The following is a 22,646-nucleotide window of genomic DNA, read 5'->3' as shown; positions in this document are numbered from 1 at the left end:
CAACATCGCATAGTGACCCCGCAAGCCATGGCACTCGCCCGCCCGCTCCCTCCGCTGTGGCAGACGCTGCTGCCCGGCCTCAATGGCCCAATGCGGCCCGTCCTCAGCCCCAACTTCCTGCAGCGCCTCTCACAGCCTTTTGGGGCAATCAACACACCCTTCGGCGCTCTCGCCATACCCTCGCTGTCTCTCCCCTCAATACCCTCACTAGCCGACATCTGGGACGGCATACTCAACGCGGTGCCCAAGAAGAAGACGTCATACCGCAAGAAGCGACAACGCTTCATGGCGGGCAAGGGCCTAAAAGACATCACGTCGCTGAACACATGCTCTGGGTGTGGAAGGGTCAAGCGGTTACATATTCTGTGCCCCTACTGCGTGGATGGTGTGTAACTCGAAATGTCCCAACGTGGTCAAAACCCTTGGCTAACCCATGTGACAGCCATCAAAACCAACATCTTCGGCCAGCTCAACTGGTCCATCCGCCAACCAACCAAGAAGATGGCTAAGCAACTCGGACGCGAGAAGCGAGAAGCGGCCCAAAGAGCGCGAACCATGATGCCCGATCCAAGGAAAGAGAAGGAGGAGCAAATATTGAAGCATACCGGCTGGAAAAGGTGATGACGGAATTATGGAGGTGGTAAGTAAAGAATGAAGAATACACTCGGCGAGAGGCTGGAAGAAAGGCCCGGGGGGCGTGCAAAGCGCATGCCACTCTACGTGTAAAGCACACATGAGTGCGTTCAGGCGTTAGGAATACTTGTACATGAGAAATGTAACAACACGATACTTGGAGGACTAGGATACACAGCACAGGCTGATCAAGACTAGCTGAAGCAGTTCAAGGTGTCATTCACACCTTCGATCTATCATACCAAGTGCACTTGAGACATGCAACTTTATTCTTACACCCCTTGCAGCGTATCACTTCATCCCACTGAGCCCCAGCCCACTCTCCGTCCTCGGTGGTGGACTTACAGTGTTCCCCGCCCGGGACACATTGCTCCCCCTCCTCTCCGCGCCAACTTTGCCCTCGGCAGCCTCTCGCTCCAAGAAGTCCTGCCATAGCTCAGCCAACGACTCCTTGTTACTAGAGCTACTAGCCATGAGCATGGGATCCGCCGCCGCCGCACTCAAGCTCGGCGTCGACGGTGTGCGCCTGAACGGCGATAAAGGAAGGCGGAGGCTGCCACTCGAGGTAGCTGTGCCGGGGCGGGCAAGACCTGCTTGCTCTTTCTGCTCTGCAACGACCGTCAGCTACACCCAAATCGAAAGTGACATGATGGAGTTGGAAGGAGAAGGAGCATCTTACCATCCGTCCACCCTAACAACGCACTAATCAACTGCAACGCCTCAAACTTCTTTGGATCACTCCGATCTATACTCAAAAAGTGCAAAAAGTAATTCGTGATGATTTGTCGATCAACGTTATCCTCCGGCCGCCCCTTTTTCAATATGCGCAGCGCCTTTGTCAGATGTTCGTTTAGTGTTACAGCTTCGTGGCGGAGTTTGCCAATGAGCAGGTTCTTCTCTTTGACCTCTTTTTCAAAGGGCAGGGCGCGCTCGAGATCTTTTTGCGTTTGGTCCAAGGTGGCTTTGGCCGTGGCGGATGCTGATTCGGCGGCTTGGACTTGTTTCCTGAGATCGTTGATTTGCGATTCGTAGGTTTCGACCGACTTTTTGAGTTCAGCTTTCCGCACTGTCGGATGGTCAGCACAAGTCGATGGAACGATTGGATGGCGACTTACGATTTTGGACTTCTTGTAGCGCTTTTTGTAAACCTTCTACGGCTTGGTTGTTGGTGTCCCTGTCCCTAGCAGCTCTTTCATACTCTTCTCTCATCGAATCGAGTTGGTCGCGCAGCTCGGCATCCTTTTCAGCAAGGTTTTCACGCAGGGACCGCTCGTTCATGGCCAAAACTTCCCAGTCTTGCATGGCTTGTTTGGCGTTTTCAAACTCTTCTCTTGCGTATGCTTCGCGCGAAATGAGTTCGTCGCGTTCCTTGATCCAGTTTTGTTGTGAGAGGTTCGACCTGCTTCGCAGTGTCTCGATCTCGGATGCTTGAGCCTCCTTTTCTTGTCGCAACTTTGCGAGCTCCTCTGTAAGGCTATTGTTATTCTCTTGTAATTCGCGCGTCTGTTCTTCGAGGTCGGAGATTTGCGATTGGAATTCCTCGATTCTGGCCTGCACATGGTCAGCACTATTACAGGCATGTCTCGAGCAACACGTACCGCGTCCGCCTTCAATCGATCGCCCAGGCTAGTCTTGATGGTATTGACCCTGCCCAGCAAGTTCTTGTACTGTGTCTCAAAGTGCTCTTTGCCCTCGTTGGCTTCGTCGAGCTCCTCCCGCAGGCTTCGTATCTCTTCTTCATAGTTTGAATTTGAGCCATCGGACGTTGCAGCGCTCTTTAACTCCGTGACTTGTTGCCGTAGCGCGTCGCGCTCCTTGGTTATCGCGTCCAGGCGTGCGCTGGTGTCTGACGGCGGCGGCGGGGATGCAGAGATGCCTTGTTGCGAACGTGAGCGTGCCAATCCGAGGGCAATCGCCGAGGAAATGCTGTGGTGTGGGGTGCCATTTGTTTGTATGGTAGGCGATAGCGGAGGCTGTTCGTCGTCTACGTCGTCGGCGTCTGGGTCATCGCGTACAGTCTGTCCAGCTTCATCCTCGGCATCTTCGTCGTGGTCCTCGGCGTCGCTCTTGGAGTGGTCCCCCCCATTCACTTTGCTGTCTGTCTCGTCCGCCTTGTTCGCAGCAGTCGCCTTCTTTTTGTGTTTCTTTTTCTGCGACTTGGACAAAGTACCTGCCATTGCCTGTTAGCCAGAAGCGGAGTTTATAGGCACCTCCGAGAGCTGCAAGCTCACCTACCACTTTGTTGTATGGGGTCTGACGTGGTCGGCGCAGACATGTTGAAAGACGCGTAATGCAGTCGCTACCGCATCAAGAACACTTGAATCAGCGAGGAAAGAAACAATCGGGAATCTAAGTGAGCATTCGTGGATGTCTTGACTTGGCAATTCGTGTCCCGTTCTATGTTTCGGCCCACGCGGTCCACGAGTGGCGTACGTCACTAGCCACATCTCACCTAACACCGTCTCGTCTCCAGACCAACTCATCTCCCCCACTGTCACCAACGCCAGTGATAAGATTCGCAAACTTGTTCTCACTAAAAGTCCACATGAGTTGCGTTATCTGTCATATACACCTCGTGCCACCGGCGACGACGCGCACGCGTGCGCGGGGTAGACGAGCTGTCGAAACATCAACCACACTCCAGCTCAAACAGGCCAAGAGTAGCCACGCAACCCATCGAACCTCTCAACGAGATGAAATACTACAAGCCGATGTTCTACTCGGCCATCACGATAATCTATGCCTCCTTCGCTTTTCGAGTTCTGAGAATCGGACTCCTCCCAAGGATGGTCAGCCACAAGCGGGATCCAAAGCCCACATGAGGGTTGGAGTTGAAAGCGCAAACACCGACGTGAACAAGACTTCGCTCTTTGATGCCCCTGACCTTTTCATGTTTCCTATTCCCACCATCATCCATTTGTTTGCTTGGCGCATTTAGCCAACGGCCATACGAGAGATGCTCTTCCGACATCCAACCAATCTCGACGTCGACCATCCGTCCATCACTAATTTCGTATTCGCCGGCCTCATCGATGAGATCGCCATCGTATCGTATATCCTGCGCACGTTGAGTCCGGGTGGCGCGGCCATAGCCATGTGAGAAGAAGTGCAATAGCACGTTGCACTCGAAAATGCACATTACAAGACGCACGGCGTTCATGTATCTGCCTTGTAATATGACATCGAAACAACCGAACAGAGCAAGCTGCGTAGGAGTACGGTTAACTCATCATCTGAAGTAAAATTCAATGATCCGCTTCTCACTTACAAGCACCCTAGGTGCTCTGGGGCCATGGATTCGAGTTGACAAAAATGTGCCTTGCCTTGAGAGCATTTGCTCATATATTGTGACTTGTATCCAGGCAACCATTCTTTCACTTGTCAACTAAGTTGCGCTAAGAGCGTGTCCCTGCTGTCTCTCGCTTTTCTACCCGCCTTTTGCTCACCTCTATATTTCCACACCCTCCATTCTTTATCCTGTCTAATTTGCAATACCATCAACATGGCGCTACTCACCCTCCTCCTCAGTTGGCTTTTTGTAACACTGGCCTCGGCGTGCATGTTCCCTTTCAACAACCCTCGCCTCACCAATAGTTCGCTAGTCGAAGAGTATATCGCCGACTTGCAAACCAAGGGAGGCAATGGCTGGACCAGTCCCATTGGCCCGAGCAATCCAGTCATCACCGCTTGGCCCAAGAATAGCGCATCAGGCAAGGTGACGTACATTTACTACTGCTTCGACTCCCATGCGTCGTACTCGGTGCTCAAGGACGTAGGTAAGTTCAACTAGCTACAACTCATATCAAGTGACCTTCAAGTGCTGATTTCGTTGGCCGTAGTCGACAGCGCGAATAAAATGTGGCGCGACAAGTTAGGATCTGGTTCGACAAATGGTCATCATTTCGACGGCTTCCGCCACTATTACTCCAAGAACACCAACTCTTATCCCCGCTGTTACAAAGGCTTCCCAGATCCGTGGGGATGGAATTCAGAGGTCCCCGAGGGTACACTCGTGATATCATGGAACAGCCTGGGATATAGTCAGTCCACCGTCGGCTACGACGATGAAAGTATCGATTGGGATCGACATTCCTTGACACTTCATACTTGGATACCTAGGTATGAAGATTGGGTCCTCGAAGTTGCTCACGAGTTAGGTCATGTCCTCGGCTTGAGACATGAGCATCAACGATTTGACCGGGATCGTGATCTCTACTTCGACTGCTCCAAGCTGCAGGGTTATACTGAAGCAAGAGATACAATTGCGGCGCACCCCGAATGGGGATTTACCATCAACCAGGCTTGTGAATCAAGATACCTAGGTACCAGTAAGAAGGAGCTCAACTTCTGGCAAGCGGCTGAATATGCACTACACACGGTAGATGAAAGCCATAGTTATGGAAGACTAATTGACCACAACTCCATAATGATGTACTCTTCTTGGGCGAACGCCGCAGATCTTATGCACGGGCTCGCCAACCTACCTCTCGTGCGCTGGAAGAACGGACCACCCAGTAACGGGCATGCGCCAGATCATTCCAACGCAGAGACCGTCCAGTGGCCTATAGGGATCTCCGATGGAGATAAGGAGGCAATTCAGAAGCTTTACCCATGGGAAGGTTGATTGTTAAAAACCAGTCATGTGTGAGTTGCCTGATAACGACCCAACGCGTTACTACTAGCCTCTAGAAGGGTTTTCGTGCGCATACCAGGGTAGAGAGAGCTTTTGGCAAACAAGATACTGATGGTAGAGGCGGTCACTCGTTGAGCTTGATACATAACCAGCTAAACGGCCAGATATGCCAAGGGCCTCATAGGTAGCTAGAATGAACGTCAAACAAGATCTGTGTTGCACTCTATGCTTGTTCGAATGACGTTGGTGTTTCGGTAGAGGTTGCCAAAACAAGCTTCGACGTTGAATGGACCCTGAGGCTGAAGCCGCCGGTTCCCCACATCGGGGCCGTTACGGCAGGTACCATAATGACAGCACCACGTCAACGGGAACATCGTCGCATAGCCGGTCAAAGCCGTACATAGATATGCGTATGATGAAGACTGGTTTTCATCGAAAGAGTACGGGAATAAACTTATCTTGAAGCTAGATCTTATTCAACAACAACATCCTCCAGTCGTCTTCCACTCTAACAACTTACCAATAAATCGTCCAACCTAAACCAGAGACTCGGAACTATCTACAACGAAGATGGCGACCACTAATGTCGCAACGAGCGATCATACGTTTGACAGCTCCAGTATAAATGGTACAAATGGTACAAACGGTTCTACCGACTTCTCCTACGGCTTCTCCCATACAAACGGCACCAATGCGAAACCACTCCCAATTGTGATAGCAGGAGGCGGCTGTGTTGGGCTCTTCCTAGCCCTGCTCCTCGCTCAATCTGATATCCCCAACAAAGTGATTGTTATCGAACCGCAGCAGCCGGACCCCACGTCGACTCGCGCAATGGCTCATCAACCACCCACATACCCCATCTTGTCCAAGGTGCAAGGTCTACTACCCGAGCTGGTCAAGACAGGAAGTTTGAGCTCAGGTCTGTGTTTCCGAACAAGCGTCCAAACCGGCAGCAAAGTAATCGCAGGCAAGACCTTTGACAACTCCGGCGAAGGGATGAAAGGAAAGGGTCAACTCCTTCTACCACAAGGAAAGTTCCAACAAGTTCTCGTGAAGCGCCTAGCTGCTCTGGAAGGAAAAGCAGAAGTAAGAATTGGAACCAGCGTCACTTCGTTCAAGCCGACACCAAGCAGCGTCAGCATCCAGATCACGCCCGAAGCCTCTTCAATGCAATTAGGCGACGAGACCATCGAAGCAGCCTATTTGATCGACGCATCAGGTGCCCACTCCATCATCCGGAAAGACCTGGGTATCAGTCTGGAAGGCGAGACACTCGACGCTCAGCTCGTAGCTACGGATCTCTATTTCGACTTCCACGCCCACGGCTTCTACGACGCAAACTTCATCATGGATCCGCTAAATTACGGTCTCGTTGGTCGTATAAACCATGCAGCGGATGGTAAGCCAGCGCTGTGGCGCGTAAGTTACGGCGTACCCATTGGCGTTTCCGAAGAAGAGATCAAGCGGACCCTGGACGACAAACTGCGCGTCATGATGCCGAACGACGGACGCAATGAGAATGGCGACATAGGATATGAGGTCGTCCGGGTAGCACCATACAAAGCCCAACAACGCCTCGTACCCTCGCTATACCACCACGACGCCCGCGTCTGTCTGGTAGGCGATGCGGCGCACTTGACGAATCCGTACGCAGGACTTGGTCTCGCTTCTGGAATGGCAGATGCATCTTCGCTTTCGGAAGTGCTCATCCGCGTTCTCATGGGCCAGGCCTCTGATGACGAGAAGCTGTTGACTGCGTGGTCTGACGCGCGGAGGGAGAAATTCTTGAATGTGGTTGATAAGCCAAGCAGAATGGCATATAAGCGGGTTAAAGCTGATGTTAGTACTGAGGACAAGATACAGGACTTGATGAGTAAAGATCCGCTTGTCGGTGCGTTGAAGAAGGGAATGCCTGTTCAGCCGCCAAGTTTGGAGACAAAGGGAGAGGAGTTGGAGGGCTGGTAATCGTGCTTTCGAAATTGGTCCTACTGTCCATAGGAGTGTACATGTAGACAGGGCCTGCAGCGTCGGATACGCACCGTATCCTGATGCTCTAGAATAAGGAGAAGCGGTCATATTCAATTAGAATTTTTTCGACTGCGCTTGCAGTTGTTCCGCTAGCATTGGACTGATCTTTAAATCTTCGCTCTTGCTCGTGCCTCTTGCGTACAGTTCAAATGCCCATGGGACCTTTGTTCCAATTCTCGTCACACGTTACGGTATGACCAGGTGGCTCTAGTCGTCCTTCCTGCTATCAAAAAGTTATTTCCGATGAGGCTGTTTGGAACCATGCTCGTAGCCACGTCCACACGCGTCGTATCATGTGGACATCCGGAGCCTGTTGACATAAGTTGCCCCACACTCGCGGCTTCCACCGATGCGTGAAACACAATGTACATTCGCCAAGGCATCTGTCATCGAGAAGCGTGTTCACTGACCGGGTATACTGCATCCTCCTCCTTCTCATTTTTGCTTCCGATGCTGTCGTTGGTTATCGTTATCGTCGCCGTTTGGTGCCGCTGTCGTCTTCGCAATAGTCCGATCGGGCCTGATGCTGCAAAGTAACTGTGAAAGTCTCTTGTTGTTACGCTAACGGCCTCGGCAATTCGGTCTCTGGTGCGTCTTGTCAGTTATCTCACGGCATGTAGTGCCTTCGTGGTCTTTGGTCCAAACGAGAGTGTAGTATAGGGGGTGATGGCTACTAAATGTCTCAGGAGCGCGGTGCGTCCATCCACGGTATTGTGTGAAGAGTCTCAAAGATTGTCGCGCTATGCATCGCCCCGGACTGCTCTTTTTATGTGCCCAACACTCTACTCCAAATCGAATGACGCATTAGTGTTCTGGCATTGCTTTGTGAAAATGGTTTGCTTGACAATATCCTGGTACTGTTCACTAAAGCTGTCTGACTTCCCGGCTTGCTCGTACTCCTCGGCACCACGATGCCACACATAACCACGAGAACGGAACATACAATGCCTCATGGTTTGGAAATCTTCTGCGCTACTGTACAGTTCGGCGATATAGGGAGCGTCCATAGCCGCTGGTCTGGAGACATGTATGCGACTGGAACGGGGTTGTGAAGGGTTGCAGCGAAATAGTACCGGAGATGGACGATTGTGCGCTTTGCAAGGACGTGGACGTGAGGATGTGGACGTAAGGATGTGGACGTAAGGATGTGGACGTAAGGACTTGTAAGTGTTGATGTAAGGCGAGGGAACGTGTTGTGCGAATGTTGTAGTGGGTTCGGTGGGGTTCGAGCGGTGTTTTGGTCAAGGAGGATCGTGGTGGTGGGGAGTGAGTATATAGTGGGATTGTGATGCGCCAAGATAAGGGCAAAAAGAGTAAGTTGGCTGAAGCACATATCTTTTCTACCCGAACATGTCTTCCAGCGTCTCCAATTTTTTTCTACAGCTAGAAGAAGAAAGACATAATTAGAAGATGCTCTGATCGTCTGTAGAGAGTGCGGTGTTCAATCCCCTCTCGTGCCATTTTTGAGACAACAACTGCATGACGATAGCGAAAAAAAATGTTCATCTCGAATAGCGTAGTGTAGTGTTGTATTGTGTTTGGGAATTTTGTACTTACGTCGTTATGGCTCCCCTGTGACAGCTCTGCTGCATGGTTAGCGAACGTGCTGACTGTACCCTAATCCCATAGGCACTGGGTGTCCCATCACTAGAACCCGGTGAGGTTAGGCCGGTCGGAGCGCTGAGAGTTGATGTCAGCGGGGATCGAACAAACCGATGGGGCGGTGTGAAGGGGTGGGATGGACCACCACGCTATTGTAATGAACTTGATGAGATGCTGGGTTCGGGGAGGCGGTTATATAACGAAGGTAGGTTTGGAATCTCTCCCTGATGAAATTGAGTAGTTGGAGAGTTTGGAGGTGACTGTGGTATCTGCTGCGTGTGAAAGGAGACTGTTGTGGTTCGTTTTGACGCGTTTGCGACTTTCTGTGGCCTAGCAACAGCATTGTAGCTCGCTAATTTGCAAACGTGTAGAGACATCCCGCAGCAACATCAACTCTATGATCTGACATGGCGCATCTGGGTGTAAGGTAACGATATTGGACAGAAGAAGTGGAGAGCTAGAAGGGCGTATGAGGTATGTGGATGCGGAGATTATTGTGCATACCACATGCTAAGGGAAAGAGATGTGCTGCATGCTACATAACACGTCAGCAAAAAAGGGGTCATACAATCCAGATCTGCTAGCTACAACGGTCATTAGGAAGGGAGAGTGTACTTACCAGATAGCCATCCGTCCCTTCTACAAACCGTAGCGTTAAATCAAGAAGATGGCCGAAGCCCGCTAGAACGCAGGAAATTGGCCGAAGCCTGACATAAGCCTATAGCGGCCGCAAAGAAAACAATCAGTGGTAGTGGGACTGTTTCGAACGCGTTAGCCATGTTCTTCTTGAAGTGAGAGCGGAATCGACCGCTGCGCCAACAGATCTGGATGACTTGATGAAGAAGTCTTGAGTTCGTCGCTCCACAATGAGTAGATGTTGATCCTTGGGACTTTGAGCAATAGTTCTCTTCTTCCGAAGAAACCATACCGTCTTGGTGTTGAGGGTCGTTCTGTCGAGGCTGCTTTGATGGTGGTGGGAATCTCAGCGGTAAAGGCGAGATAGCGGGCGGAGGTGGACCGATCGCGAGCATGACCGTAGTGGGATGTAGCCACGGAATATATGAAATCCTTATACGAGAAGGCTATGGAGTTTGACGTAGACAATGGGAAGACTGAATGATGACATGATGAAGAAAGCATTATACCAGTCCAGGACCTCCGGCGGCAAGGAAAGACACGCACTTTTGCAATCGGTGTCAAAGCAGCAGTACGAACCCATGAGGCGTACAGCAGGTACCAGATGCTTCACAAAGGTCTCAAGTAAGCATGTGACGACTGCAAAGGTCTGCAAAGGCTACGCCGTCGTGGGTGCAAAGGAATGCGGTCATAATTAGTGGCTTCCACGTTCAGCCCCAAGGCGGGGTTTCAGGGGCAGCAATAACCCAGATACGATGCATGGTACTGCCAATCTCGGAACTGGTGATGCAGGCGATGGGAACAGAATAGATAGGCCTTCTGAGCACCCTGGAGGAGGCGATGGAAGAGAATGTCGTCGGTGTGTGGGAGGTTTGACGTTGGAAAGAATGGGGCCGGTCGGCGGTGCTTGCTAGTTCGGGGATGCCGTGGGGCCTTTGGCGGCTTCAACGCCTCACCCACGCCATGTTCACAACACCAACCTGGGCCCGACCGTCATGGCGCCATCGAGGGGTCTGACTATGTCGAGCTCCCAAGCCGTCTTCTCGCGATGTGCATGCCCGACTCTTGGTCGGCCTGCAGCTCGTCGCAGCTTCCTTGGGCTTTGGACAGCCAGGTCAGCGACTTCCTCAATCAATTCGCTCCTTCCTCAGCTACGACGCACACTCAGCGCCGGGACTTACTCGTCCTTCACCGACAAGCTCGCCGACCCCGCCAACAAACTGCAGAGCTACATATCCCGCAGCGACGACCCCTCGCTCAACCTCTCTATCGAGGACCACATTCTCCGCAAGAGTCCTGCCGACAGCACGGTTCTATTTCTGTACGTGAACAGGCCGTGTGTCGTTATTGGGCGTAACCAGAACCCATGGACTGAGGTCAATCTGGGAATCCTCAATGCTGCACGCGGGGAACACGACGTCAAAGACAGCGAGCCACCAGCCATCGGTACCGTCGACCTTGTACGCCGCCGCTCAGGTGGAGGCACCGTCTTCCATGACGAGGGCAACCTCAATTGGAGCATTACATGTCCCCGCAGCGACTTCACGCGCGACAAGCATGCGGAGATGGTAGTCCGCGCTTTGCGGAGGCTGGGTATCGACCGCGCCAGAGTCAACGAGCGACACGACATTGTTCTCGACCAAGGGCATGAGAAACACACGGCCGACCCTCAGGACACGCATCGCACGCCCTATACCACCGATCAGGGTGGACCAAGACCCCTCAAGGTTTCTGGCTCAGCATACAAGCTCACACGCCAGCGCGCCTTACACCACGCGACGACGTTGTTGAGCTCGCCGAACCTGCACATCATATCAGACTACTTGCGATCTCCGGCTAAGAACTTCATACAAGCTCAGGGTGTCGAAAGCGTTAGCTCACCCGTTTCCAACATCGGTCTTGAGGTAGAACCATTCAAGCGACGTCTACAAGACGAGTTTGCCTCAATGTATGCCGAGCTCGGAAATCCAAGCATAGTGGAAACTGTTGGCGAAGAGCACCTAAACATTCCCGATATCCGGAAGGGATATGACGAGCTACAGGTACTTTCATACTGCTCATCCTTTTCTCATTGTCGTCGCTAACCTTTGAAGACGGACGAGTGGATGTGGTCTCAGACTCCACGCTTTAATCTTATGCTCGACCCCAAGGACGACATCGGCCTCCAGATGGAAGTACATCATGGTGTGATCAAGAGCTTGGAATTCGAGGGGTCCGACCTTCCAGACAACGCTCGAACGGCTCTTCGGACTGCGCTGGTTGGTATGAAGCTGCAGCATGTCTGGAACTCAAACATGTTTCGGCAGATTAGCGATCAAACCCAGAACGACCAGCTTGCGATTGCAGCGAGGCGGCTCAAGGCGCTCCTTCCCGTTCCCAGCCTTCTCAGGCGTTGAAGCTTGCCATCTGAAAGCTTCAGTGCAGGTCTGCTCATCCGTTGTCTGTCCAGAGTTGAGATGACCGGAAGATGTATACCCAACTTCTGGATCGACAACCATGGTCATTTCGGCAAGTCCCTCCCAGCTTTTGAGAAAAGTTACGTCTATAAGAAAGACAAGATATGAACCCCATTCCCTACTTTCTTTCATGTTTGCGTTGAGCAGGCGCATCTTCGCCTGGCGACCATGGATTCGACGACATCGAGTTCCTGACGGTCCATATTCTTTGCATTTTCATCCACGTCTGCATGTTGAGCTGGACGGTAGTATTGTGCTCCTGACCTATGGCCGCGCCGTTGCCTGTGGACGCTGCTGTCCATCGTCGCAGCCTGCCATTGCAGGGACTTTGTGTGGGTACATGGTGTTTCGGAAATTGCCTGTGGCAGAGCCTTTTCATTATTCGAAGCCTTGCCTTGATGTTTGCAGCGCGACCTGCCGTAGGATTCGCAACGGTTTCTGGAAGCTGTCTGGCACTGCGGTGCGTCGCCCTCGATAGGTGAGTTGTCTTTCTGTATCGCCGCGTCATCATGCCCTTCATCAAGCAAGCCGCGCCTGGATGATCTTACTCGTGGCAATCGTGTCGCCCGCGCGGATGATTCGATCAAAATATCCGGTTTGTAGTGCCACTACCGCGGGGCGCGATTCGGTCTCTGAGCAAGTGGCTGCATGCGCCAAAGAGGCGGAGGTATATCATGTTCTTCGCAGTAGGTTGTGCTTCGTTGTCAATGTCAGGGCAGGAGCGTCGCTCCTTGTTCGTGTCCATCCTTTGTTCTTTTTCCGGGGGTTGTCCGCTTCTCGAGGCGCCCCTGCAACCCCATCGTTGGCGCGGTCTAGTGAAGCTAGAAGGCTTTACAGGCGTGACGGTACGTACAAAAAGCTTTGCCGCGTAGCCCATGAGGACTTGTTATCATTGCCGGGACTGCGGGGTTCGCGACTCGGGGATTCGACACGAGGTTTCGATGATTGTAGGCGTCTGGTTCTCCGCCGCGGGGTAATTCCAGAGCCGCAGAGCGAGTCAATAGCGAGCTCATGTCTGCGAGTGGTCAATCTGCGTGAGGTGAACTTCTTCCTAGGCCGCTGAGCGCCTTACCATGGGTCATAGCTGTCGCCTTTCGTGGCGGCGGAAGCAGCTCTGGAGCGTTTCCTGAGCCCTTCTCCGCGGGGGCCTTCAAGAGTAGACAGTATGGGGCTTAAACCATGCGGAGCTAGGGGTTTCGTGAGTCCCAGGAGGTAGCTGATGCTTTGCCTCGACGCAGAGCGCTCCGAATGGAGTTGCTGCGACGGCCCTCACGAGCTTCAGTGGCGGTGGAGAGTGGCAGTATGATACCCCTGGCTGACCTCATGAGATTGGAAGTCTTCTGTCAGCTTCTGCAGATCGTCTTGAGAATCAGCAGGGTGGGTTGTGTGAACATTGTGTACAAGATTGTGGTGGTAGTATGTCGGAGCATTGTCTTCTGCCCCCTTCGCCGCACTAGCGCCAAATCACCAAAGCAGCAACGACAACGAGGCACTTCAGACCAGTGTGTTTGCCAATCACTACGTCTGAAGCCCACATGGCATCTCCAGTCACCTTGTGTTGGAAAGGGTGAGAGAAGCCAGTGGTAAGATGGGTATTTCAACGCCAATTGGCAAACTCTCACCATTTAACATCACATCTCTTTCTACACACCATCATAGTATCATCACTACTACACGATGGCCTTCGATTGGCCCAAAACCAAGAAGTGGGTGAAGAAGAACCTGTGGAAAGCCCCCAAGGACCGCCTCAGGAAGAGGTTCAAGAAGGAGCCGAGGTTTGATTCTCCTCCCTCTCCCGGGAGCGAAAGCTCCCAATCATCGCAAATGACCTCCGCCCCAGTGAGCGTGCGCTCAACCGACCCTTGGCGTGGTCTTGAAAGTCCCTTCATAGGGCCCCCTAACAGGGCGTACTTGACTGACGAAGAACTCAACGAGCGCTTGATTGAGGCAAACATCTGGCGTCCGTGGTCAAGAACCTGTTAGGGGGTCCTTATGAAGGGCAACGACTGTTAGGCTGTGACAACAGCAATATCGAACGACTTTTTGGGCTTACTCTGCGGAGAACCCCTCTGCAGTAACACACCTATTGGTGTGGCAGGGTCGGCATATACCGGAGTATCCTTAAACGTCGGTCAAGATGGCAAGATGCTGCGTGGAGGTTTCCAGCGTTGGGCGAACGCATGTAAGCTTCACTTCGACGGCGATGTCAGCTTCTGGATGAACTCTGAAAAAAATCGAATACATGCACGTCAGCATGGTATGCGGCAACGACTTATTAATACCGACGGACATTTTCGCTACCTTCGTCCTGGTTCTTGGCAAACCATCGCCTATTCGCCTACCGCGGTTTCAGCCTTCCCCATCAACCACTCGCCCTCGCATCGTATTTCCTCATCGCAACCGGTCAACAGCGTCGGGGATACAAATCTGCACGTATGGGCATGATGCGTCACCTGGATCCAATGACGGCGTTCCGTTATTCTGGTTGCCTGTTGTTTCGAAACACGGACAGGCCATGAAACGGCTGCCATCAGCGTTCGCCGCGTTTCAGCTGGTGAACCGCGCCTCCCCCACCACGCTAACCTCTTCGCCGATAGCCATGCCTGAGGCTGAGAACATGGCTGCGTTTAAATGTCCAACCATGGGGAAACCGATTGCGTGTTGATTACGACGAGTTTCTTCCAATCTTCAGCGCTGCGCGCACTCCGTATCTTTACTCTCTTTTACGTTTCTTACCAGTTGCACCATGAGCGGTTACGAACATTCCAGCGCTGGTTCGCATTACAACTACGATACATTCGAAGACTTTTGTTATGAGACGTTGAACGGTACACATCCAATGTATGGGTACTCGCAGAATCAGCTGAACAGTCCCATCGATTACGAGCAAAGCCCTGTCGGTGTGTAAGACCATAATCGTTTCCTCTATAGAAACTCAAACTGATCATGATCACAGAGAACTTCGAACAGAATTCCCGACAATGGCCAACTGCGAATGCTATGCGCCAACGATCCGGTTCATCGCAACACCTCTCAGCTTCAAGTTTTTCATCAGTACCTTCCAGCTATCGGTCGTCAAATAACAGCACCTTTTCCCACACACCACTAAGAGACTCGATGTCTTCGTCTGCATCAGGATACTCGCACACCTCCAATATGTCGAGACACCAACATTTTCTGATGGCCGAGCATCTGTTGTGTCATGCGCCTACTCAAGTGGCTTCGCAAGTCGTTAGTGCGCTCGAAAAGCCCTGTTCACGGCCTGTCAAGGCAAAGGAAAGCAAGAGACCTGCTGCGCCAGAGAGAGACTACTTCAAGACATGCGTCTCAGCGACCAAGCAATCCCGCATATGCAGCAAAAAGCACAAGTACTTCTGCACCAGTTGCGAAAGACCTTTTGTCGAGAAGGCGGATTGGAAGCGCCATGAAGAGACCTACCAAGAGCGCCCTGAGATGTTCAAGTGCGACCTATGCCCTGCTATCTACTTCCTGGAAAAGGACTTTACGAAACACCATAAAGAAAAACATCGATGCACCTCTTGCGCCGACACCACAACACGCAGCAAGAAGGCTCACGCAATCTCTGCGAAACGAAGGCGCATGACCAGGACTGGCTGGGGATGTGGCTTCTGCTGTCATTTTAGCACCGATTGGACAGAGAGATGCGATCATGTCGCGCGCCACATGGAGAAGGAAGGACTAACGAACATGAATTGGTATCACAGCAAGGTTATATACTCTCTGCTTCAACGGCCAGCCATATATCACCAGTGGGAGCGGCTGCTTCTTACGCAACCCGGCCTCACGAATTGCGCTTGGAACCAGCACTCGACTGGACGCGTCGAGGGCTATCCTGAACGGAACCCGATTCCTCAACTCCAAGATTATCTCGAGTACTTCACGCCGGAGCAAGACGCAGCGGCACTGGTACGCTTGGCCTACAGCAAGATAGTGAAGTCTTCCTCACCCCCTCGAACATCCGCACCACCACCTGTCCCACCCAAGGATTATCTAGACACCTCGTTGCAAGGCTGGACCGACGAGGTGGATTGTTGGGCGCCGCTCACCACTTCCGTCATCGAAGACGATATTCTGCCTACGGGTATGTGTGGTCTTGATGGATGGTATGGAAATTAAAAGTTTTGTAATCGACTCGCGTTTCGCAGAGTTTAATGTTTAATGACCATATCTTATGTACTAGTATTATGCTCTCGCCTGACACTTTTGCATAGTGTCGAATCGCATACAAAGTCCATAGCCTATATTCACTCTCAGCCTAGCTTGTCCGTATTAGGAATACAGAAGTCGGATTGATAGCGCATCTAGACCCCTTACAACCTTACGAGTATCTGGTCGCGGAATTACAAGATCTTGGTATATATGCGTAATGGACTACCCGCTAGCCTCCGGATCGTCCCAAAGCGCTTGACAACAAAGTTTCATGAATTACCCGTCTTCGGCCCTTTGTCGGAATCTGTGCAACTTAAACACACCAGATCGCCGTTACCGTCTCTTCTCCGCAGTGCACGACACACTGCAGCCATTTTAAACAAAAAGAGTAATAACGCTGTGTTCTTGACAACCAACACCATGTCGCAGATCATGGAGATAGTAAGAAACAAATGGGGTATTCTCCCCGCCGAGTCCACAGAATCCTTCACAGGCCGCACCATCCTGATTACCGGCGCTACCTCTGGATTAGGCTACGCAGCAGCAGTCAAGTTTGCAAAACTAGGAGCTTCAAAAATTATCATCACAGCACGAGATGAGACCAAAGGCGAGGCGGTCAAGACGCGACTTCTTGCAGAAGTCGGCGAAGCAAGTGAATTTGAGGTCTGGACACTCGACATGAACTCTTACGACAGCATCACCCAATTCACTCAACGGATCGACAAAGAACTGGAACATTTGGATGTTGCAATTCTGAATGCTGGGGTGTTCAATACGAGCTACGAAACCTCGGGATATGGATGGGAAGAGGACTTGCAGGTCAACACGTTGTCTACGACGTTGCTCGGTATCCTTCTCCTGCCAAAGTTGAAAAAGAGCAAGACGTACACAGGAAAGATACCCATACTGCAGTTTGTGAACTCGGGCGCACATAAGACTGTGGAGATACCCGTCGGGCTACGAACGCAAGAGCCTAGCAACATTCTGTCTGAACTCAATAAGCCGGAGTTGTACAAGGGCGCGATGAAACAGTATGCGTCTTCTAAACTTCTTCAACGATATGCAGCTATCCAGTTAGCGAAGGCGATACCGTCAAGCGAGGTTATCATCACGTGTGTGTGTCCGGGTATGGTTGTTTCGGACATCTCACGCCATATCCAGTTTCCGGGGGTCAAGATTGTGACGGCGGTGGCGCATGCGTTGCTGTTTCGGACAGCGGATCAGGGTGCCAATGTATATGTTAGTGGCGCGGCGCAGAATCAAGAGTTACATGGGAGGTTCTGGGCGAGCGATGTGATTGAGCCTGACACGCAGAGCATTGTGGGAGAGGAGAATGAAAAGGTTGCGAGGAAAGTATGGAATGAAATTGTGGAGGAGCTGGGGAAGCATGTGCCGGATGTTAGGGAGTGTATTTGATGTTGGAATCTGAGTGTCTGGGTGTTTGTCGGTCCAGGTCCATTAATACACAATCCAGCTGCGCATTAAGGCTTGATAGACAGGGGGGCAGTACAGGAGGCCTTGCGTTGTGATTGTCCTTTATGTCTTTGCCTTGTTTGTATATTCTCCGACCAAAACCATTGAACATTCCCATGATCCGGATATAAGATGTGAGGGAGGCGTCGCACACTGGCGCAGCTGGGGATGGGTGGGCGTTGCGTAGTTGAGGTTGGGGTTGGTGCTAGTGTGAGAGGGCAGGGATAGGAAGAATGACGTGCCGAATGCGAGAAGTGCTCCCGCACTTTGAGCTCCCGAGGCGGTCCTGGCTGGAGCTTCGCGACAAGCGACACAATGGCTGACATGGCATCGCGCATAGCTTCATTGAGAGGAATACTGCCTGACCTCGAGTCTGCACTGCAATCCTTCACCTCGTCTCCCGCCAAATTCCGTGTCGTGCGGACTGTGAACGACACGCCGACGCAGCCGAAGACGCTCTACATCCTTGACTCGTCCTTCAACCCGCCGTCAATTGCCCACCTCACGCTCGCGACTTCGGCTCTCAAGCAATCTGCGCCCCTGGAGAGTAGTCCTTATCGGCTGCTGCTGCTGTTCAGTATACACAATGCAGACAAGGCACCAAGCCCGGCGAGCTTCGTGCAGCGCATCGCCCTTATGACGGCGTTTGCCGAGGACCTGTCGCGAAGCCTAAAGAGCGCGTCGCCTTCTTTGAAGCATGACGTCTCCGACGTGTCGATAGACATCGGGCTGACCAAAGAACCGTATTACAGTGACAAGTCGGCTGCGATAGCCGAGACCACACCCCCATTCTACGCGTCGCAACCCATTCACATCCACCTCGTAGGCTACGACACCTTGATCCGCTTCTGCAACCCCAAGTACTACCCCAAGTACGACCCACCGCTGTCGGCACTAAAGCCCTTCTTCGACGCTGGCCACAAGCTGCGCGTGACCCAGCGACCAACAGACCCGAGCGATGAATCGTCCAATGAGTTTGGTACAACTGAGGAGCAGACAAGATACCTGCAGAACCTGAAGGATGGTAATCAAGAGCAAGCTGGCTTTGAGGCTGCGTGGGGCAACAACATTGACATGGTACAAGCCGAGGAAGGCGTGGGTATAAGCTCGACGAGGGTGAGAAAGGCAGCAAACGCAGGCAAATGGGATACGGTGGGTGAGCTATGCACTGAAGGCGTGGCTGCTTGGATCAAGGACCAAGGTCTATACAGCGAAGATGCCAGCGGCAAGAAGATGATGGGCTGAATTCTTAGCTTCTCCGTGCCATGCAATTGGTGATACATTGATGATGCACTCCTCTCTCAGCATACGAGGCTACAAGTGCATGCAGTCGCGACTACCCAAACCACTTTGCACCTCTCCTTCCTCACTTCCGGCCCCAGGCAAGCACCCCGCGTGGGCTCACGCAAACATCAACAAAGCAGCAAACTTGATGAACAGCCACCCAGCTGACCCTCCTCCACTAACTCATCATCATGGCGACCAAGCTGTGCTGTACAGCGGAGCAAGACCATCGTTCGGAATCGCCTGAGCTGCCCAATGCCCGCCCCAGCCAACTCACACCAGCGAACCGCCCACTTCTACCCAAATGTACTGGCTCACCCGGCTCACGCTTTACGAGTGCTCGTTCTGAAGACCTCCACGAGCTTCGAGAAATCTTCCACAATGCGCAGGCCTCTGACCAAGATCGAGCTATGTCGATGCGGGCCCTTCGTGCGCGATTCAGTCGCCCATCAATGCATAGCATCCGAAGCCTACACAAGATGACCAGTATGCGCTCTCTTATCAGGCGGAAGTTTTCGAAAGAGCTTCCGGAAAAGGCTTCAGGTGTGTCATCAGCGCACACCCAGCCAAAGCAGAAGAGTATCACGTCGATTCCCGACACCGTGGTGAAGCAGCTGAAAGACCCAAACCAGCAGCTTCGAATCACCAAGCATGACCTACGCAAGGACTTACTAAGTGACAAGAAGCCCGATGAGGGTGGTTATGATTCAGACGCTGAAGTCCTGGACGACATCGCAAAGAACATCGGCAAGAAACCGCTAAGCAAGAGGCCAAGCATCCGCAGTGTCGATTGGACAACTACCACAGGAAGGCAAGTAGACTCGATTGTCATTCTCACACCATGCTGACTGATTGCAGCAAAAGCACGCCTGAGTCCTCTACAAAGGGCCGCATTAGTGCCGAGCTCAAGCGCGACCTCTACCCTTACAGTGTTGATAAACCCCAAGCCGCTTCCTTCTCAAACGGTTTCACTCAGGTGTTCAGTACGCCCGATCTACGGTCGAGTACATCTGGTGAACGGAATCGCAAAGTGAGGCGGTCACATTCGGCTACGTCCATGGGTTTACCGAAGCCTTCCCCAATCTCGCCGTTGCGGCTACCGAGTCTTACCAACCACGACTCGTTTGGTATGCCGTGGTCTGAGGTGATGCATAAGAGTCTCCGTCTTTCGCAGTTTCCTATACCTCCACAGCATATCAATACTGAAGCATCTCCAACCATGTTGAACAAGAACGACATTCAAAAAGATGCTCATGGCCATCACCAAAATCAAAATAGTGACGCCTCAGCATCGTCGCCCCGGACGAACATGTCACTTGCAAGACCTGCTGCTCGTATAGTGGAGATCCGTGTTCAGCAGCCCACGTCTATCGCAAGCCCTAGGCCCTCTACATCTGTTAGAGGTTGTTCTCGTGAAGACTCGCCTTCCAGGAAAGGCAGGGGAGCTGAAGGGGAAGACGATGGGGATAATGACCCGCGTCGCTCTGTCCATCTTTATAGCATGCGCATCTCGCACCATTTACGCTCAGGCTCTCTTCTTTCCTGGGATCAACTTGCCGATGCGCCAGACCTCCCAGTCCCGCCTCCTATGTATCGTGAACGTACTGTCTCAGACCAAAGCCGAGTCTCTGTACGAAACCGACAACTTGCTCGCCATCACCGACAGACATCTAGCTCTGGCTTTGCAAGTACAAAGATCCCGAGCAAGTGGGGCAATGTCTTGCCGCAAGATGTCGATGCGCGTCCTGATGTTGCGTCATCCATATACTCGAGTCGACCACAGAGCCCACCTGACAGCTTTGGTGGTTCGATGGTAACTCTGTCGCATACTGGCACTGAGAACCAAGTCTTCAGTATCTCATCGTCTGATCTACGCCGGCCTCGACGCTCTGCTTCCTTTCCAACAGATAACGAGGAAACGCCGAAGCCAGCTAAACGGCATGGACTGTCTGGGCTTACAACGGTGGTCGGCCATTCGATTGAATCCTCCCTACTTGCCGTACCCGTCCCTTTAGCACGCAAGAACAGTGTTGCTGATACTAAAACCTCTAAATTTCGGGAAGAGTTCAGTCCATCTCCGCCGAAGAAGAAGACATCACAATCGGTATCCATCATAAAATTCTTGAATCCAAAGCGCCTTAGTGGGCGGAGCCAGAGTGAGGCAAACCTCCATCCCGAAGGTTCAGTGGCCGCTATGGATGATCCATCTGATATGCTAGCAATCCCTGCCGATCGTGAACGTGGTCATTCTCGGTCATTGACAAGCTTTCAGACTGAACAAGATGCGATGGGAAGGAACAAAGGTGCTAATCATGTGTGGGATCGCGCTTTGCAAGCTTATCAAGAAGAGAAAGCATCACTCTTCCTTCCACAGAATAAAGACCTTGCCGTTCACGCGAGTCCTTTCCGCGAACGCAGTGGGAGCGTTTCTGTTAGAAGAGCTAGCATCGAAGGTCTAGATCCAGCCAGTCGAGCTGACGACGGCTCCAGCACGCGGGTATCGACACTTTGCCCAACTCTTCAAACACCTAGTGAAGAGCCATCTGAGGGACTTTACACTCTAGTCTCTCGGCGTAGTGCTTTGGTAGGGCGCGATGACGTTAGCGTTGGACAAGAGGTGGCCACCGTGTTTGAGCGACAGGGCGACAGGACCGACATTGTGGGGGCTTGGGGCCGATACCCATCGCACACGCGCCATGACCGCACCGCTTCCGCAGGCAAGGCCGACAACGTTCAACCTCGCGACTTTGCACTTGAGGCAGCAATCAAGTTTGCCTCGGCAACAGATGACGAAGACTTGATTGATCCAACAGAACGAAGACCGTCCACTCCGCTGCTGCCAGGTGAGAAGAAGAAGCAGAAGAAGGTTGGCAGTGGTCGTATAGCAAAGAGCAACTCCATGACCTTTGGCAAAACTCTCATGAAGAACTATGCCAAGATGTTCAGAAGCCAGAGTACAGAATTCCAGAGGCATGGTCGAGGACATCGCAGCTCCATCGCGTCAGGTGGCATCCTAGAGCACCCTGAGCTCGAGCTGCTGCCCCATGTGTGGACGGGCGAGGTGCACAAAGGTCATGCAGACGCGCAGACTCTGAAACATGAGGAACAGTCGCTGAATAATGATTCTTCAATGAGAGCCACTAAACCCAAGGGCAAATTGCGGGCAGATGACTCCATGGCGACCCTCCGTCCGCGTCGCAACTCTTCAGCTCCCAATCTCAACGAAATGTCATTCCGCGATGGCGCTGCCGGAGTGGGGCATGCAAGCGATCGTGCACACGTCTGGTCGGCCTATTATGAGAACTGTATCGATGCTTACCCACGTTTAAGTATGGATACCAACCGATTGCTTGAGGACTTTAGTTACTCAAAACGATTCTCATTCGACAGCAGGCGCGTATCCATACACTCACGAGCTATGCCCATTCGCATACCGAAACACGAACGTAAGGAAAGTCAGAAAAGCAACGCAAGTCTCGCAAAGAGCTTGGTCTACCAAGATCATAATGACAGCGCTTCCGAGGAACGCAGCTTGGTCAGTGTTAGGCGGAGCACAATGGATCTGATATCCAAATTCAAAGAGCAGGAAGCTACCGAACATGAAAGGATTCTATCGTTCAGCAGCATGGATAGTGGAAGGGCTGGGGAGGGCGTCGCGGCTCCATGAGCTGCTCGTGTGTTGCCGCATGCGGTAATGTGTAATCATTCTGGTAAAAGTCTCTCGGTGCTAT

At 52.2% G+C, this 22,646-nt stretch overlaps 9 protein-coding genes across 9 annotated transcripts; 8 read left to right on the top strand and 1 right to left on the bottom strand.

Moving 5' to 3' along the window:
- Positions 1-27: 27 nt before the first annotated feature.
- Positions 28-621, top strand: J4E82_009149 (uncharacterized protein; the record flags this gene model as incomplete). Its single annotated transcript, XM_051735375.1, has 2 exons — positions 28-385; positions 443-621. 2 exons carry the CDS (start codon positions 28-30, stop codon positions 619-621), a joined length of 537 nt encoding a protein of 178 aa, XP_051584881.1.
- Positions 622-924: 303 nt separating this feature from the next.
- J4E82_009148 (uncharacterized protein) lies at positions 925-2,908 on the bottom strand (the record flags this gene model as incomplete). Its single annotated transcript, XM_051735374.1, has 5 exons — positions 925-1,241; positions 1,313-1,699; positions 1,749-2,184; positions 2,232-2,803; positions 2,869-2,908. 5 exons carry the CDS (start codon positions 2,906-2,908, stop codon positions 925-927), a joined length of 1,752 nt encoding a protein of 583 aa, XP_051584880.1.
- Positions 2,909-4,135: 1,227 nt separating this feature from the next.
- On the top strand, positions 4,136-5,257 carry J4E82_009147 (uncharacterized protein; the record flags this gene model as incomplete). Its single annotated transcript, XM_051735373.1, has 2 exons — positions 4,136-4,409; positions 4,473-5,257. The coding sequence occupies 2 exons, from the start codon at positions 4,136-4,138 to the stop codon at positions 5,255-5,257; spliced, it is 1,059 nt and encodes a 352-aa protein (XP_051584879.1).
- Positions 5,258-5,836: 579 nt separating this feature from the next.
- On the top strand, positions 5,837-7,231 carry J4E82_009146 (uncharacterized protein; the record flags this gene model as incomplete). Its single annotated transcript, XM_051735372.1, has 1 exon — positions 5,837-7,231. The coding sequence occupies one exon, from the start codon at positions 5,837-5,839 to the stop codon at positions 7,229-7,231; it is 1,395 nt and encodes a 464-aa protein (XP_051584878.1).
- A 3,296-nt stretch (positions 7,232-10,527) lies between these two features.
- J4E82_009145 (uncharacterized protein) lies at positions 10,528-11,928 on the top strand (the record flags this gene model as incomplete). The annotated part of the gene is made up of 2 exons (XM_051735371.1): positions 10,528-11,574; positions 11,626-11,928. The coding sequence occupies 2 exons, from the start codon at positions 10,528-10,530 to the stop codon at positions 11,926-11,928; spliced, it is 1,350 nt and encodes a 449-aa protein (XP_051584877.1).
- Positions 11,929-14,734: 2,806 nt separating this feature from the next.
- On the top strand, positions 14,735-16,125 carry J4E82_009144 (uncharacterized protein; the record flags this gene model as incomplete). Its single annotated transcript, XM_051735370.1, has 2 exons — positions 14,735-14,888; positions 14,945-16,125. The coding sequence occupies 2 exons, from the start codon at positions 14,735-14,737 to the stop codon at positions 16,123-16,125; spliced, it is 1,335 nt and encodes a 444-aa protein (XP_051584876.1).
- Positions 16,126-16,590: 465 nt separating this feature from the next.
- On the top strand, positions 16,591-17,574 carry J4E82_009143 (uncharacterized protein; the record flags this gene model as incomplete). Its single annotated transcript, XM_051735369.1, has 1 exon — positions 16,591-17,574. One exon carries the CDS (start codon positions 16,591-16,593, stop codon positions 17,572-17,574), a length of 984 nt encoding a protein of 327 aa, XP_051584875.1.
- Positions 17,575-17,946: 372 nt separating this feature from the next.
- On the top strand, positions 17,947-18,876 carry J4E82_009142 (uncharacterized protein; the record flags this gene model as incomplete). The annotated part of the gene is made up of 1 exon (XM_051735368.1): positions 17,947-18,876. The coding sequence occupies one exon, from the start codon at positions 17,947-17,949 to the stop codon at positions 18,874-18,876; it is 930 nt and encodes a 309-aa protein (XP_051584874.1).
- A 230-nt stretch (positions 18,877-19,106) lies between these two features.
- J4E82_009141 (uncharacterized protein) lies at positions 19,107-22,582 on the top strand (the record flags this gene model as incomplete). Its single annotated transcript, XM_051735367.1, has 2 exons — positions 19,107-19,726; positions 19,774-22,582. 2 exons carry the CDS (start codon positions 19,107-19,109, stop codon positions 22,580-22,582), a joined length of 3,429 nt encoding a protein of 1,142 aa, XP_051584873.1.
- Between the last annotated feature and the right edge of the window lie 64 nt (positions 22,583-22,646).

Source organism: Alternaria postmessia, assembly GCF_024291825.1.
Source record: "Alternaria postmessia strain BMP 2775 chromosome Unknown scaffold_83, whole genome shotgun sequence".
Taxonomy (NCBI): Eukaryota; Fungi; Ascomycota; class Dothideomycetes; order Pleosporales; family Pleosporaceae; genus Alternaria; species Alternaria postmessia.
The sequence above is the reverse complement of the archived record's forward strand: the minus strand, read 5'-3'. Positions and strand labels throughout refer to the sequence as shown.